This window comes from Leucoraja erinacea, chromosome 9 (assembly GCF_028641065.1).
Source record: "Leucoraja erinacea ecotype New England chromosome 9, Leri_hhj_1, whole genome shotgun sequence".
In the NCBI taxonomy this organism is placed as follows: Eukaryota; Metazoa; Chordata; class Chondrichthyes; order Rajiformes; family Rajidae; genus Leucoraja; species Leucoraja erinaceus.
In genome coordinates this window covers 65,861,698-65,877,434 of record NC_073385.1, presented here as the reverse complement: position 1 = coordinate 65,877,434, position 15,737 = coordinate 65,861,698, and the positions used below count along the sequence as shown (strand labels likewise).

Genomic DNA, 15,737 nt, shown 5'->3' with positions numbered 1-15,737 from the left:
GGAGTGCATACTGTCGTTGTGTCCTTGGGCAAGACACTTCACCCACCTTTGCCTGTAATGGAATGTACGGCGGCAGGCGCGGGCAGTACGGCGGCAGGCGCGGGCACACTGCGACGCCCTGTGTCTCCCTTTCAAGGGAGATGCTGGTCATTTCGTTGTCTCTGGACTGTACCTGACAATGACAATAAGTCGGAGGCATTTCATTTTTTTTCATTTAGAGCCTGTCCTGCTGAGTTATTCCGGTTTTCTGGAACACCCTGCCGGTGCACATCAGCATCTGCCCCTCACTGTTCCAAATCTTCAATTTCACTGGGAAACAATTCATTTGTACTGGGGGCTTCTTCCAAACACATTCCTGAGGAGTTGCATCTCCAGTTTGGTGTTTTCACCACTTCTTTATTTTAAAATGTACAGAAAACTATTAGGATTATGAAATGCTTCCTGTTTGTTTTTTTCTAATGATATTCAAGAGAAAGCAACAGCACTATGTCTAGTCACCTATGTTTGGGATAAAAATAAAAAAAAATGTTGAGCACTAGGAATCGACCATTGCACGCCTCTGCAACCTCAATAAATCTTTTATTGTAACTGAACTGTGACAATATAGCTTAACTGTCACCTCTCAGTAAAAACAAATTCAGATCTGGCTAAAAATAGGGAGTCATTTAATTTGCCCGAATTAAACCCCTGTCCCACGGAACGAGTTAATTCCAAGAGTTCTCCCAAGTTTGCCCTGAATCGGAGATTTACGGTAATGGCCACTCGTCGGTACTCGGGGCTCTCGTGGACATTTTTCATCATGTTGAAAAATCTTCACTAGTCTTCCCGTGCTTACCTGCCGTTAGCAAATCTTCCCAAGTACCTGCCGTTAGCGCTAAAAGACGTCCCGAGCTCCGACGTACCTGCTACGTTCATTCTCCGTGCTTACCACGAGTTTGATTTTTTTTAAACTCGGGAGAGCTCTTGGAATGAACTCGTACCGTGGGACAGGGCCATTAAGCCTTCTATGAGGAACAAGAAGAGTTGGAAATGCCATTAATCTCTGGTTTGATCTTGGGAATGGCATGCTTTTTGGGCTGGAACAAATTGAAAGGAAATTTAATGTTTAATTAAAGGTTATATGTTGTTGGTGTGGATTTGAATCCACAATACCCCATGGGTTGACAAATGGAATCACCTGCCCTAAGCTTAGGCACAATGTTGGCTTGGAAACATAGAGTCAAGTCTATTTGACCTGCCATTTAAAGAGTTCACAGTTTATCTTAACTCAGTAATCTGGTCTTTGCTCTATATTCTTTGAAGTCCCCATTAACGTAAAACACTCCTGAAACTGGCCTTTGGTTAAAGCTGTGTGTGAGCACTGGCTCCTTGTAATTCAGTTCCTCACAAGATCAGCATCAGCAACCAACAACAAATCTCTGACCCACTTAGGCGATTTTTCAGCGGACTGCTGGCGAGTGTCAAGCTCGCTGCACTCACTGAATGACCGGGAAGTAGAATGGCGAGTGTCAAGAGTGGAACACACAAATACACTGTAAAGGCGGGGGCCAGGGAAAGCGGGAGAGCGCTGTCTGAAATTCACACGGTGCAAAGCCAAGGTGATACAGACATACACCGCGATGAACAGGAAGGTTAAGACAGCTAGCACAGTGTACGGTAGTCCTTTAAAAGAGTGAGGAGGGAAGGGAGAAGGGGGGGGGGGGAGAAGGTGGGAAGGAGTGGAGACACTTTTAAGAAGCCAGACAACTTTTAATAAGCCAGAGATACACAGCTGTGACATTCGGCAGGCATTTAACATTATCGGTCGGTTTTCCTTGGTTCTGAAAACTCGTGCTTATGTTTTATTCCCCCCCAATGAGCCAATGTAAATGCCCGGTCAGCAAAGGAGATTAACTAAAACTACCTACGGCTACCTCGACTACCTATAACTACATGGCGACCCCATTACAACTGCACCTACTACTCCAAAAGTTTAGATTTTATCCATGGCGAACAATTTTTGGTCGCAAAAAAATTTTCAACATGGTGAAATATTTGCTGCGACCATACTGAGGCCGCGACTAGTTCGCAGAAAGCGGGAACTCCTCGTGACCATGAAGGAGACTCACCAGAGACCACCAGCGAACATGTGGCGACCGTGTGGCAAGCGCAGATTCTCCTGCATTCGCCTAAAAAGTCACCTAAGTGGGACAGGCCCTTAACAGACTGAAAAGCTCTTCCTGCCCTATGTGGGAATGTGTTGAGATTTTATACCTAAACAGCTCGGCTCCAGTTTTAAGATACCACCATTCCATGAACAGAAGACTCCTGTGGTCCAGATGCAGGTGAATGCGATTGGTGTTGAAATTGCCGTGGATATGGTAGGACAAAAAGGCCTGTTCCTCTGTAGTCTCTTGTGCTCAATTTTAAACACCTCAATCGGACCACTCTTCTAAAGTTAGGGAACATTGAACAGTACTGGCCTTTTGACTGATTAGTTCAGTGGAAACAGCCCCTTGGGTCCAGCCCCTGAGGACCAACGATCACTTGTACAGTAGTTTTATGTTATCCCAGTTTTGCACCCCACACAGTTGGGACAATTTACAGAACTCAATCGACCAACAAACCTGCAAGTCTTTGGAATGTGGGATTAAACTGGAGCAGCTGGAGAAAGCCCATGTGGTCACAATGTCTTTGTCAAACATGATGCCAAGATCATCACATATCTACCTACACGTAACATATATTCCTCTATTCCCTCCATATCCAAAACGTCGTTTAACTGCTTCAGCTACAACCCCCCCCCCGGTGGCACGTTCCTGGCACTTACCTCTGTGTGGAAAAACATGCCCCGCCTGTCACTGTTAAACTTTACCCCTCTCACCTTAAAGCTATGCCCTTAGTATTTGATTTTTCCATCCTAAAAAAAACCTTATCCATGCCTCATAGTTTTATATACTTCCATCAGGTCTCCCCACAACATCTAGCTTCCCACTGAAATCAAACCAAGTCTGTGTAATTAATACCTCCTAATCCAGGTATCATTCTGGTAAACCTCCTCTACATCCTTTCAATAGCCTACATATCCTTCCTGTAATGTGATGATCAGAACTGCATGTAATACTCCAAAAATGGGCAGACCAATGTCCTATAAAACTGCATCATGACTTCCTGACTCTTATATTTCATGCCGTGACCCATGAAAGCAAGCAACGCACATTCCTTTTTATAACTATCTAGTTGTGTTGCCAATTTCAAGAAGTTATGGACTTGGACCCCAAAGTCCCTCTGTTCATTAATGATGATGAAGGCCAAGCCATTAATTATTTATTTCCCCCTTACATTTGACCACCCAAAGTGCAACACCTCACACTTTAGTTTACTTCAGAGATACAGTGCGGAAACAGGCCCTTCGGCCCACGCCAACCAGCGATCCTACCGCCACTAGGGACAACTTTTATATTTACGAAGTCAATTAACCTACAAACCTGTACATCTTTGGAGGGTGGGAGGAAACCGAAGATCTTGGATAAAACCGACGCAGGTCACGGGGAGAACGTACAAACTCCGTAGACAGCACCTGTAGTCGGGATCGAACCCAGGTCAATGGCCCTGCATTCGCTGTAAGGCAGCAACTCTATCGCTGATGCCACCGTGACCGCTCTTGTTTGGATTAAATCCATCAGTTATTTCTCCGCCCACGTCTGTGCAGAGTTTACATATCAATGTAATTTAATCTTGAAAATCTAGTCGTCATTGTGAACTTAAACTGTATTTATTCCAAATCCACTAAATCTTTTGAGTAACTCAATACCCAATACACATGGCACTGTCGACAGATCTGACCAAAGCACTGTGACACTGAATCACTTCCTCCTCTTTGTTTCTTTGCCTCTAATTAGGTATGCTGCAAAGCCTACCTGAAGCGTCGCTGAAAATCTGTCGCTGCTGCGTGATTTTGCGCGATTTTGGATTTTCCCGCTTTAGAGGGGGAAAATCGCTGGAATATTAGAAAGCTGATTTAAATTATTAATTTTTAAAGGCTTAAACACTAATTTCCATTTGGCCTATAAATTAACCTAAATGAATTTTAAAAATCACGTTTTAACCGGTGAATTATTTGTAAAACGCATGTTTAGACTTAGTAATTGAAGTTTGAAATTAGCTACAATTGGGTAACTAATTAGATGCTTTAATTTCAGGTCATCCAAGTAAGTTGATTTATGATTGGTTTAGCTTCAATCTGTTAGCTGAAAATTTCAACGCATTTTCCCTATTTTTACATTAAAAAGGACTTCTTAAGATCCCTTTGTACAAAGTTTAAAGTTGCGAGTAGCTAATTTTGGGCCCATTATATCCCGCAGTATTTTTCTGGGCATTTGGGGTACAAAATCTAGCGCTGTTTAAACCAATCGAGAAAGGATTTAAATTCATGTTCAGCAATTAAACACTAAATTCCTAGTTAATTATTAACGAGAAAATCGTTGGAATATATTTGGACAGGCGTCGCTTTAGCTAGATTAATTAGTTTTAAAGGCTTTATATAATTGTTGTAGTAAGATTGATTTAAAAATTAACCTAGCTGAAAATTTCATTGTTCCTTAACCGGCAAGAAGGTTAGGGTCTCATGATACAGCTTTTTTGTTATGTCCACAACAGAGAGCTAATTTCCGAGTGAAAATGGCCATAACGTTTTTTATTACTTTTTACAAATTAAAAGGGCTTCTGATAAAATGCAGACTTGATTTTTAAATCAAAATTTTGTAACATTGCTACTTAAGGTGACGCCACTGGTTGTTTTTTAGGCTTATGGGATGTGGGTATCACTCAAGAAGGTGATCGTGATCCACCTTCTTCAACTGCTGCAATCCTTCTAATAGTGACTCGCAATGGGTAAGAATATCCAGGGTTGGGACCATGCACCGATCATGTTACAGCAACATATTTCCTAGTTCGGGTGGTGTGTGACGTGAAGCTGAATTTGCCGTGATACATATTCTTGATGACTTTGTCCTTCTAGCTGGTACAGTTCGTAGATACGGGTGATGTTGTCATAGCCTTTATGAGTAATTTATTTTCATATTTTGGACTGTATACCCATTCATCATCATTGAAAACATTAGCGACGCAGTGGTGCTGGTTTCCAACGGGAACGGTGACGGATGCACCACACGTCTCTGTCCTCCAGTTCCTGCGGACTTCCTCCGCTGGAAGTATAGGATTTTGGTGTGTGTGCTTTATCATCATTCTTTACAATGCTGTGTACGACAGTGATCGCAACTTCTACTGAAGTGTGGATTGCCGTTGGCTCGCTTAGTTCATCCGCCCTTTGAAGGTCTTGTGTTTGGTTTATCTGACCATGGAGCAGGTAGCACGGGATTACATGGTACCCGGAGGGGACGGGGGGGGACTCCGCCTGACCTGACCTGTAAACACTTGTTATATCTTCCTAGAATCTATACATTCCATCCTGTCCAGCCCACATGGGGTTCAGAAATGGGGAGGCAGTAAAATTGTTATATACAAGACGCAAAGAATATGATGGTGGATAACCTTGTAATTTCCCACATTCAACATCTGCCAGTTTTGTACACTCATGAATCAATAGCTTATTCATCTCGAATTATTTCCTCTGTGAATATTATTTGGGACACTTAGGCTATTTAAATGTTAATCATTTATTAAGACATAGATAGATGTTTAGATCTAGTAATTGAAGTTTGAAATTAGCTCCAATTGGGTACACTAACTAATTATATGCATTTAATTTCAGGCTTCATCCGCACAGTACCGATTGATTTATATGCTTCGTTTCAGCCCCTGTGCTTCAATCTATAATGATTTAACTGCAGGGAAAGTTTTGCCCCCACTGCTGTACGCAGTGGCTCTGAGCCAGCCTCTGCTCATCACCTGAAGACCAACGACCGGCGATGACGGATGTGACTGGCGAGGAGTAGAGGATGTGAACTGGGGTCTGGTGAGGAAGGCGATGGCTGGAGGACTGCAGCAGCCTGGGGCTTGTCTGGATGAGGCACCGCTCTCAAGAACTAGAGTGCGGACTGGAATTTGAAAATGGCGGCAAAACCTGGCCCCTCCAGCATGCGGGCTCATTAAGACTATTTCTGTACACTTTGCTAATCGAGGATGTGCGTAGCTATGGCAATACTTTTCTGGACTGTATGTAAAATAATTTCACTGGGTACTTATAGATGCAACAAATAAAAGCACAATTGAACCACAGCGAATAGTCTTCTATGCTTCGTAAATGCTACAATAGTACTTGCCTCCACCACCCTTGGAGGTAGTGCGTTCCAGTGTCCAACTACCCAATCAAAAATCTCAACCCTACGTCCATTTCTGACCCTCTCCATAATTATATTGAAACTAATGGTGTTGTGATCACTGGACCCGAACTGTTCCCCAACGCATACCTCCGTCACCTGACCCGTCTCATTTCCTAATAGGAGGTCCAGCACTGCCCCTTCTCTAGTAGGTACCTCTATGTATTGCTGCAGAAAAACTATCCTGCACACATTTTACAAACTCCAAACCATCCAGCCCATTTACAGAATGTGTGTTCCCAGTCTATGTGTGGAAAATTGAAATCTCCCACAATCACTACCTTGTGCTTACTACTAATATCTGCGATCTCCTTACATATTTGCTCTTCCAATTCTCGCTCCCCATTTGGCGGTCTATAATACACCCCTATAAGTGTTGCTACCCCTTTCCCATTTCTCAGTTCCACCCAAATAGCCTCCCTAGACAAGCCCTCTAATCTATCCTGCCAAAAGCACTGCTGTAATATCTTCCCTGACAAGCAATGCAACACCTCCACCTCTTGCCCCTCCAATTCTATCACACCTGAAGCAACGAAATCCCGGAATATTTAGTTTCCAATCACAGCCCTCCTGCAACCATGTTTCACTGATCGCCACAACATCATACTTCCAGGTGTCAATCCAAGCTCTAAGCTCATCCACCTTTCTTACAATGCTCCTAGCATTAAAATATACACATTTAAGAAACCCACCCTCTCTTATTCTCTGTTTATTATTTTTCTTCTTTCTCCCCTACATTTTGGGTCCGTGCTTCCCTTCTCTGCCTCCTGCCTCACACATTGACTCCTAGCTTTCCCTTTTTGAGTCCCTCCCCCCAATCGTTCTAGTTTAAAGTCTCCCCAGCAGCCTTTACAAATCTCCCCACCAGGATATTGATCCCCCAAGTTTTAGATTCCTTCACAAAGGGGAAAGTTCAATTGAATGATACATTGCCACACGTTCCTAGGTACAGTGAAATTCTTTGTCTTGCGTACAATATACAAAGCACGCAGAGTCATCATGTATATGGCGCTGACAAAGTTACTCATTAGCGTCCCGCCAGCGCACTCTTTGTTCTCAGCGGGCTCCCCCACCGAGTCCCACTTCGTTCTCTGCCTCTCGACTGCCTCTCCGCGGCCCGCCATCTCTACACCCACAGGGTAGTTGGATGCTCCATGTTTTGGAAATAGAAAGATTTCAACGGTTGCACGAAAAAGTTTGGAGACCTGCAGGGGAGTCAAGGATTAAACTCTGCACAAATGAGCCACAACTGACCAGAAATATATTTTTCTGCCAGTAAAGGGTGCCCAAAACCTGTATACCTCTTAGTTGTGCAATGAGGTTCAGAGTATGCTGCACTCGAGTGGATTTCACCCGTGAACTTTTATGGCAGTTACCCCACTCAACAATATATTTTGCAAAATGCAATGTAAAAAGATGGAATTTATTTTTTGGAAATGTTGTATAATAAGGCAACAGTCACCTACTTGCCATCATTTGCTTGCTCATTTGCAGATGCAGCTGGCAAGTCATCAAGGATCGCCACTGAAACAGAGGACATGTACAAAATAAAAAGTAGAATTCGATTTGACATTACGTACAAGCAATGAATATTAACTTCATTCTAATAAGTTAAGATCCTCAATGCTTGGCGGTATATTTGGTTCATTCAATTAACAGCTGAGTTATATAAACTAAGAAGATCCCAAGTTCCATTTCTCGTCTGCATTGTTTCAATGCTCATTGGAGCAGCAATTGGTTTCTCAATCTACGCAAATTCAGCCATGTTATCAGCTTCTGAGTGGCAGTCACAGACCATACCTAGGTTTGAAGTAGAAGGGAGCATTGAGCTCCGGCTCCCCCAAGTTGAATGGCCTGTAAAAATAGGTATGACCCAGGATCTCTAATGAACAAAGCTCAAATAGTTAATGGGGTGAGACTGTTTAACTTTTTTGGCTATTTCTTGTAACCCTCAGAGAAGACTGTATTTGCTACCTTCTGGTGAAGTATTCTCCACAATACTCTGATGAGGTAGTTCTGAGATTTAGGTCAGGATGTGGCAAGCCTCAGAAGGGAACCTGCGGGTGGTGGTGTTGCCGTCATGCACTTGTGGCCCTTGCCTTTCTAGGAATATAATTGATGAATTTGGGAGGTGCTGTTGCAATGAAATATGGGACAAAACACCAGCACTGTCATGAGATGAGGATTAGACAAACTACATTTTCCCTCCAGCATTAACTTGAACTAAGTTCATTTACAAATTGTCCAGTGGGGTTTGTGGTTGGACTTCCAAAAGCATGTAGATGTTGGATGAAGGAAGGACAAATATTTGTTTTGCTGTCCAATGAATCAGTACACAAATGGGTTTGAAGATGAAGATTAAAGTTGTGATTTTGCCAGGCTGCATTAAACATTACATTTGTGAGGTTGTCAGGACTAGCAGTGCTCCAGACTGAGTTCAACTAGTCCCACAGAAGCACTGTTTTATTGATTGTCCACATAGTGGTTTATTGGTTTTGGAAAGGCTTTCAGATTTTGGAAAGCTGTTGGTTCAGAGTTCGAAAAAGTAAAGAACTGTGCTCATGTATTGAACAGCTATGTTGCTCCAAAGCCTATCTTTACGGTGAAAAGTGAAATACTCTGAATATAGCCCATAGAAAATTCTTATCGCAGAACAGTGGTGAACAAGGGTCTCGACCCGAAATGTCACCGATTCCTTTTCTCCATAGTTGCTGCCTGACCAACTGAGTTACTCCAGCTTTTTGTGTCTGACTGATTCTGTTGTGCTGTGCAAGCAGCACAATGACTCCTAAGCAGAGACTAGTGCATTGAAATGGGATTAGGAGAACAATTTGAGAATACATTACAACAATTAAGTATTTTCCAATCAGTTTTAGAGACCTATGATCAAGCCACTCTTGGCTCAACACTAGCATTAAAACCTAATCTGAAAGCTAGCACTCGATAAGCGTAGTTTCATTTTTACACCAATTTCCATCATCTTCTGAATTTATGAACAAATCACACCTTCATTACTTGCAAGATGCATTATTTTCTTATCACGATACAGCTAAAAAAATGAGGACAACAAAGAACCGTACAGCACAGTAATGGGCCCTATGGCCCACAAGGTTGTGCCGAACATGAATCCTAGCTGAACTGATCTCATTTTTCTGCACGTGATCCAAATCCCTCTTTTTGCTGGGATGGGACAAGGAACTACAGATGCTGGTTTACACAATTGACAAATGTGTTGGAGTAAATCAGCAGGTCAGGCAGCATCTCTGGAGAACATGGATAAGTGACTTTTTGGGTCGGGACCCTTCTTCAGACTTCATGCTCCATGTTCACCAGAGATGCTGCCTGACCCACCGAATTACTCCGGAATTCTGTGTCTTTTTTTGGATGGGAAGGTATTAGATTAGTGTCTCAGAGAGAAATCTGAGCAAGCATAATTATGTGTATCCAAGGATAGCAAATCAATGGATAACATGGATCAAGAGTATAATAAATGATCCTGGAAAATATTTATAAAGTGACACTCTGATATGAATCCAAGGGCATTAAATTACAAATGCATCCTGAACCCATCATGTGTGGCTGTGTCCTTCTGTCTTGGATGGGTAGCTGGTAACATCTTGGAACAGTTCAAGTCCTCAACGTCTCTATTTGGCCAATAACATTCATGGGGAAACGCTCACAGTTTCTGTCAGGACCTCAGGTAATGGTTTTGATTTGTATTATTTAATGGAAGAACCAAAGTATAAAGAAATGCTTACAGTTTTTGATCTCATACCCGAAAAACATTTTGACACCAGGCAGCTGTTGTTTATTTTCCAAATCTTCAACTGCAAAAAGAATCAAACAAGAGTTAACTTGGAAACAATTAGTTTAGAACACTCTTAACAGCTTTGATGTAGAGGTGGATCTTGGGGTCTAAGTCCGTAGCTCCCTGAAAGAGGTACATAAGTAAATCGAGTGGTAAAATGTAGGCAGTTCTGGTGCCCCATTATAGGAAGGATGTTGAGGATTTGGAGAGGGTGCAAAAGAGGATTACCAGAATGCAGATTGACTACAAAGAAAATTGGATTGTTTTCTCTGGAATGCTGGAGGTTGAAGGGAGACCTGATAAAAAGGTATAAAATTGTGAGGGTGTATTTAGGGGACAGACAAAATCTTTTTACCTGGAGTGAAAATGTCAAGACGAGAGAGCACAGTGTTAAGGTGAACTGTACTAAATTTAAAAGGAGATGTGCAGGGTAAATATATACAATATACATTATTTACACAGATGTTGGTATTTCTGGAAACATTGCTAGGGGTGATGGTGGTGGCAGATATGATCGTGGAGTTTAAGAGAGTGTTAGATGGGCACATGGATATGCAGGGAATGGAAGTTTATGGATCATGTGCAGGCAGAAACAATGAGTTTATCTCTATAAATCAGTGTGGGCCTCAAGGCTTTGTTCCTGTTGGATGTCTTCAGAACAAATAAATATTCTACAGTATATGAGCCCCGTCTACAGGCATTAAAGAATAATGCAAAGTATCAGCAAACATGCCGAAAAGATTTCCCAGAATGATTGGAAGGGTGGGATGTTTATCCTAGAGAAGGTGGCATTGTTTACCTTAGAGCACTGAAGGTCAAGAGATTTGATCTATATAAAACATAAAACAGTATAGCACAAGAACTCTTTTGGCCCACAATATATGTTCAGAACAGGATGCCAAGACCAACTTTTATCTGCCTGCACATATCAATATCCCTCCATTCCATGTATCTATATCTATCCAAAAATCTCTAAATGCCAATAACATATCTGCGCATTCCAGGCACTCACCACCCTGTTTAAAAAAAACTTGCCCCACATAACTCCTTTAACCTTTGGCCCTCTCATATTAATTAAGCTATGCCCTCTAATATTTGATTTTTCATCTTGGGAAAAAGGTGCTTGCTGTCCACCCTATCTATGCCTCTCATATTTTATACACTTCCATCAGATCCCCCTGCAACCTCCAGCTTCCCAGAGAAAACAATCCAAGTCTGTCCAACCTGTCTCTGTCAGTAATACCCTCTAATCCAAGCATTATTCTGGTAAACCACCTCTGCACTCTTTCGAAAGCCTCCATATCACCAGGTGGCGCCAGCAATGGATGCCTCGCCAACAGTCTGTCTGTCCCTTCCTTCTTTTGTTGTTTGTTTGTATGTGTAAAAGTATGTTTTAGTGCTCTTTAGCTTGTTATATGTGGGGGTTATAGGGGAAACTTTTTCTAATCTCTTACCTCGACGGAGATGTGATTTTTTTCCCCGTAACGTATCTCCGTCCACACTGCGGCCTAACATTGAGGAGTTGACGGCCTTTGCTGGAGACCGACTTCGGGAGCTCCACCGCGGGAGCCTGCATACTTACCATCATGGAGCCCGCGATCCCTTTGCCAGGGATCGACCTCTGAGCTCTTCCGAGGGAGCCTGCGGACTTTAACATTGTGGAGCTTGCGGTTTCCAGTTAGAGACCGACTTCAGGAGCTCCAAGCCGCAGGAGCTTTGACCGCCCCGACACAGGAACTTCGATCGCCCCAACTGCGGATGTTTTGACTGCCCCGACCGCAGGAGAATAAAGAGGAAGAAGATTAGACTTTATTGCCTTCCATCACAGTGAGGAACGTGGAATCCGCTGTGGTGGATGTTTATGTCACCTTTTATGTAGTTGTGCGTCTTGTTTTTGTTTTTAGTATGGCTGTATGGTAATTCAAATTTCACTGTACCTTAATTGGTATATGTGACAATAAACTGACCTTGAAACCTACCCTGTAATGGGACGACCAGAGCTACAAGTAATGCTCCAAATACAGCCTAACGGAAGTCCTATAAAGCTGCATCATGACTTCCTGCCCCTTATATTCAATGCCTTGACTCATGGAAGAAAGCATACCATTGCCTTCTTTATCACTACTTGTGTTGTCACTTGCTCGGAGCTATGAACTTGGACCCCAAGATCCCTTTACGTACAAAATCTTGACCAAGTAAGAGTAGATAGAAGGAAGCGACTTCCATTAGCAGATATCTCAAGGGTCCAGGGAATTATTTAAAAATTGGGGAAAAAAAGACAAGAAGTGAAACCTTTTTCTAATCACATTGCCATAATCTGGAATGCTCAGGTTATATCAATATTAGAATTATTAAGAACTCCATAAAGTTGACAAACAGCTGCTAACACTGAATTGTCTCCCTTTTTTTTTAAAAACCATTTTGGATTTTACACCCTCTTTTCCATGCTAGATTCTGTAACCTTATGGCCCTGTCCCACGGTAAGAGTTCATTCCAAGAGTTCTCCCGAGTTTGCCCTGATTCGAACTCGGAGATTTACGGTAATGGCCGCTCGTCGGTACTCGGGGCTCTCGTGGACATTTTTTGAACATGTTGAAAAATCTTCACGAGTCTTCCCGAGCTTACCTGCCGTTAGCGAGTCTTCCCGAGCTTACCTGCCGTTAGCGAGTCTTCCCGGGTACCTGCCATTAACGTTACGAAACACTAAGAGACGTCCCCGAGCTCCAACGTACCCGCTACGTTCATTCTCCGTGCTTACCGCGAGTTTGATTTTTTTTTAACTTGGGAGAGCTCTTGGAATGAACTCGTACCGTGGGACAGGGCCACAAAGTATCTTTGCTAAAATGAAATCCCGGTTTGCTATGACACTCAAAACTTTTTTAAAACATTTGAGCAGTCCAGATTGTCTTGATGTGAAGTACTCCTGACAGTCCAGAAATGGCACAAATCTAATTTCAAGTTTGCGTCCCTTGTTCTCAAAATCCCCAGCAAAAAAATAGCTTCCCTGTACTTCATTTTAATCATCTTAGCGATTAGCAGATGCAAATCCCTTAATATTCGAAATTGCAAATTGTTGGCCTTCAACATGAACAACCTTCAAAAACATAGCCCTTTTCAGGATGAGGGAGAAGGGTCAAAACTAAAATCAATAGCCTGAAATGGTCTTGATGCAACTGTAGCACGCAGTACGCAGTTTCCACCCTTTGCATTCCTGCTCTTGAAATAAGAACTAGTATTTTGTTATCCATTACAAGACATTTGTATTCATCAGGCTGTTCTTAGCGACTATTTTCACGTAGCCATTTATATGTCTTTTCTTTACAATTCTTTGTGGATAATATATTTTCATACCTAAAATACTTGCCAAAATATGCCACTGCTCTCCACTACATTTCCAGGTTCATTTTCTCTTCAGCTGACAATTATGGTGCAAATATACAGTGCATTCAGAAAGTATTTGGACCCCTTCACTTTTTCCAAATTTTGTTACATTACAGACTTATTTTAAAATGGATTAAATTCTTTTTTTTGTCATCAATCTACACACAATACCCAGAATGAAGAAGCAAAAACAGGTTTTTTGAGAGTTTTTTGCAGTCATTAAAAAGAAATAACTGAAATATCACATTTACATAAGTATCCAGACCCTTTGCTATGACACTCAAAATTGAGCTTAGGTTTATCCTGTTTCCATTGATTATCCTTGAATTTTTTATACTACTTGATTGGAGTCCACCAGTGGTAAATTAAATTAATTAGACATGAATTGGAAAGGCACACACCTGTCTATATACGGTCCCACATTTGACGGTGCATGTTAGAAACAAAAACCAAGCCATCAAGACGAAGGAATCGTCTGTAGACCTCTGAGACAGGATTGTGTCGAGATACAGAACTTGGGAAGGGTATAAAACAATTTCTGCAGCATTGCAGGTCCTGAAGTACACAGTGGCCTCTGTCATTCTTAAATGGAAGAACTTTGGAACCACCAGGACTATTCATAGAGCTGGCTGCCCAGCCAAACTGAGCAATCGGGAGAGAAGGGTCTTGGTCAGGGCGGTGACCAAGAACCCGATGGTCACTCTGTCAGAGTTCCTCTGTGGAGATGGGAGAACCTTCCAGAAGGACAACAATGTTTACAGCACTCCACCAATCAGGCCTTTACGGTAGAATGGCCAGATGGAAGCCACTCCTCAGTAAAAGGCACATGACAGCCCGCTTGGAGTTTGCCAAAAGGCACCTAAAGGACTCTCTGACCATGAGAAACCAAGTTTGAATCTTTTTGGCCTGAATGCCAAGCATCATGTCTGGAGGAAACCAGGCACCTCTCATCACCTGGCCAATACCATACCTACGGTGAAGCATGGTGGTGGCAGCATCATGCTGCGAGGATGTTTTTCAGCGGCAGGAACTGGGAGACTAGTCAGGATTGAGGGAAAGATGAACGGAGCAAAGTACAGAGAGATCCGTGATGAAAACCTGCTCCAGAGCGTTCAGGACCTCAGTCTGGGGCAGAGGTTCACCTTCCAACAGGACAATGATGCTAGACACACAGCCAAGACAACGCAGGAGTGGCTTTGTGACAAATCTGAGAATGTCCTTCAGTGGCCCAGCCAGAGCCCGGAATTGAACCTGATCGAACATTTCTGGAGGGACCTGAAAATAGCTGTGCATCGACGCTCCCCATCCAACCTGACAGAGCTTGAGAGACTCTAGAGAAGAATGGGAGAAATTACCCAAATGCAGGTGTGCCAAGCTTGTAGCATCATACCCAAGAAGACTTGAGGCTGTAATTGCTGCCAAAGGTGCCTCAACAAAGTACTGAGTAAAGGGTCTGAATACTTATGTAAATGTGACATTTCAGTTATTTCTTTTTAATTACTTTGCAAAAATTTCTAAACACCTGTTTTCACTTCATCCTAGGGTATTGTGTGTAGATTGATGATAAATAATAAAAGAAATCCATGATAAAATAAGGCTCTAACGTAATAAAAAGAAGGGGTCTGAATACTTTCTGAATGCACTGTATATTGTGATACGATTGTTTTTGTGCTGTGGTATTATAGATGGAACGCATTTTCTAATTTTTACCCTTTACTTACTACTATTTTGAAATTGGGCTTTGCTGACTGAGTCGAGCATGGGCGGAAATCCCGGGGGGGGGGGGGGGGCACACGTCCTCTCCATGTTTTGAGAGATGGGGGACAATCACCCCCTTGTTTTGTAATCCGGATTTTTTTAAATTTGGTGAAAAAAATCTATTAAAAATCTCCGCTTCCCGCGAAACAGTGGGGGTGGGACTGATGATCGAGGGCGCCGATTGGACGAGAGAGACGTCGGTCAGCAGGCAGTGGGCGGGGGAGCAGGACATGATGATTCTGAGCAATGATTGGAGGAGGGAGGCGTCGGTCAGAGGCGGATGTAGGTGGTGGGACTGAGGATAGGGCGCGGTGATTGAAGGAGGGAGATGTCATGGTGGAGCAAAGATCATAGAGCGGAACTTGAATTTGCCCGTTCGCGGGGCCTTTCTTCGCACTGCGTGGCTTAAAATCAGCCGCAGGATCTTCCACCGACCCACAGTCAAATTGCTGCGTCAAGGCTCCCGATGT

The 15,737-nt window shown here is 42.8% G+C and overlaps 1 protein-coding gene across 1 annotated transcript in view; it reads right to left on the bottom strand.

Annotated features, from left to right (window-relative positions):
* Positions 1–15,737, bottom strand: part of exd1 (exonuclease 3'-5' domain containing 1) — a 68,570-nt gene that overhangs the window by 48,520 nt on the left and 4,313 nt on the right. The window contains exons 2-3 of the mRNA XM_055641072.1: positions 10,079–10,147; positions 7,787–7,844 (exon numbers count right to left, since the gene is read on the bottom strand). Of these exons, the coding sequence (XP_055497047.1) occupies positions 7,787–7,844; positions 10,079–10,147 (127 nt within the window). The remainder of the gene's footprint in view (positions 1–7,786; positions 7,845–10,078; positions 10,148–15,737) is intronic.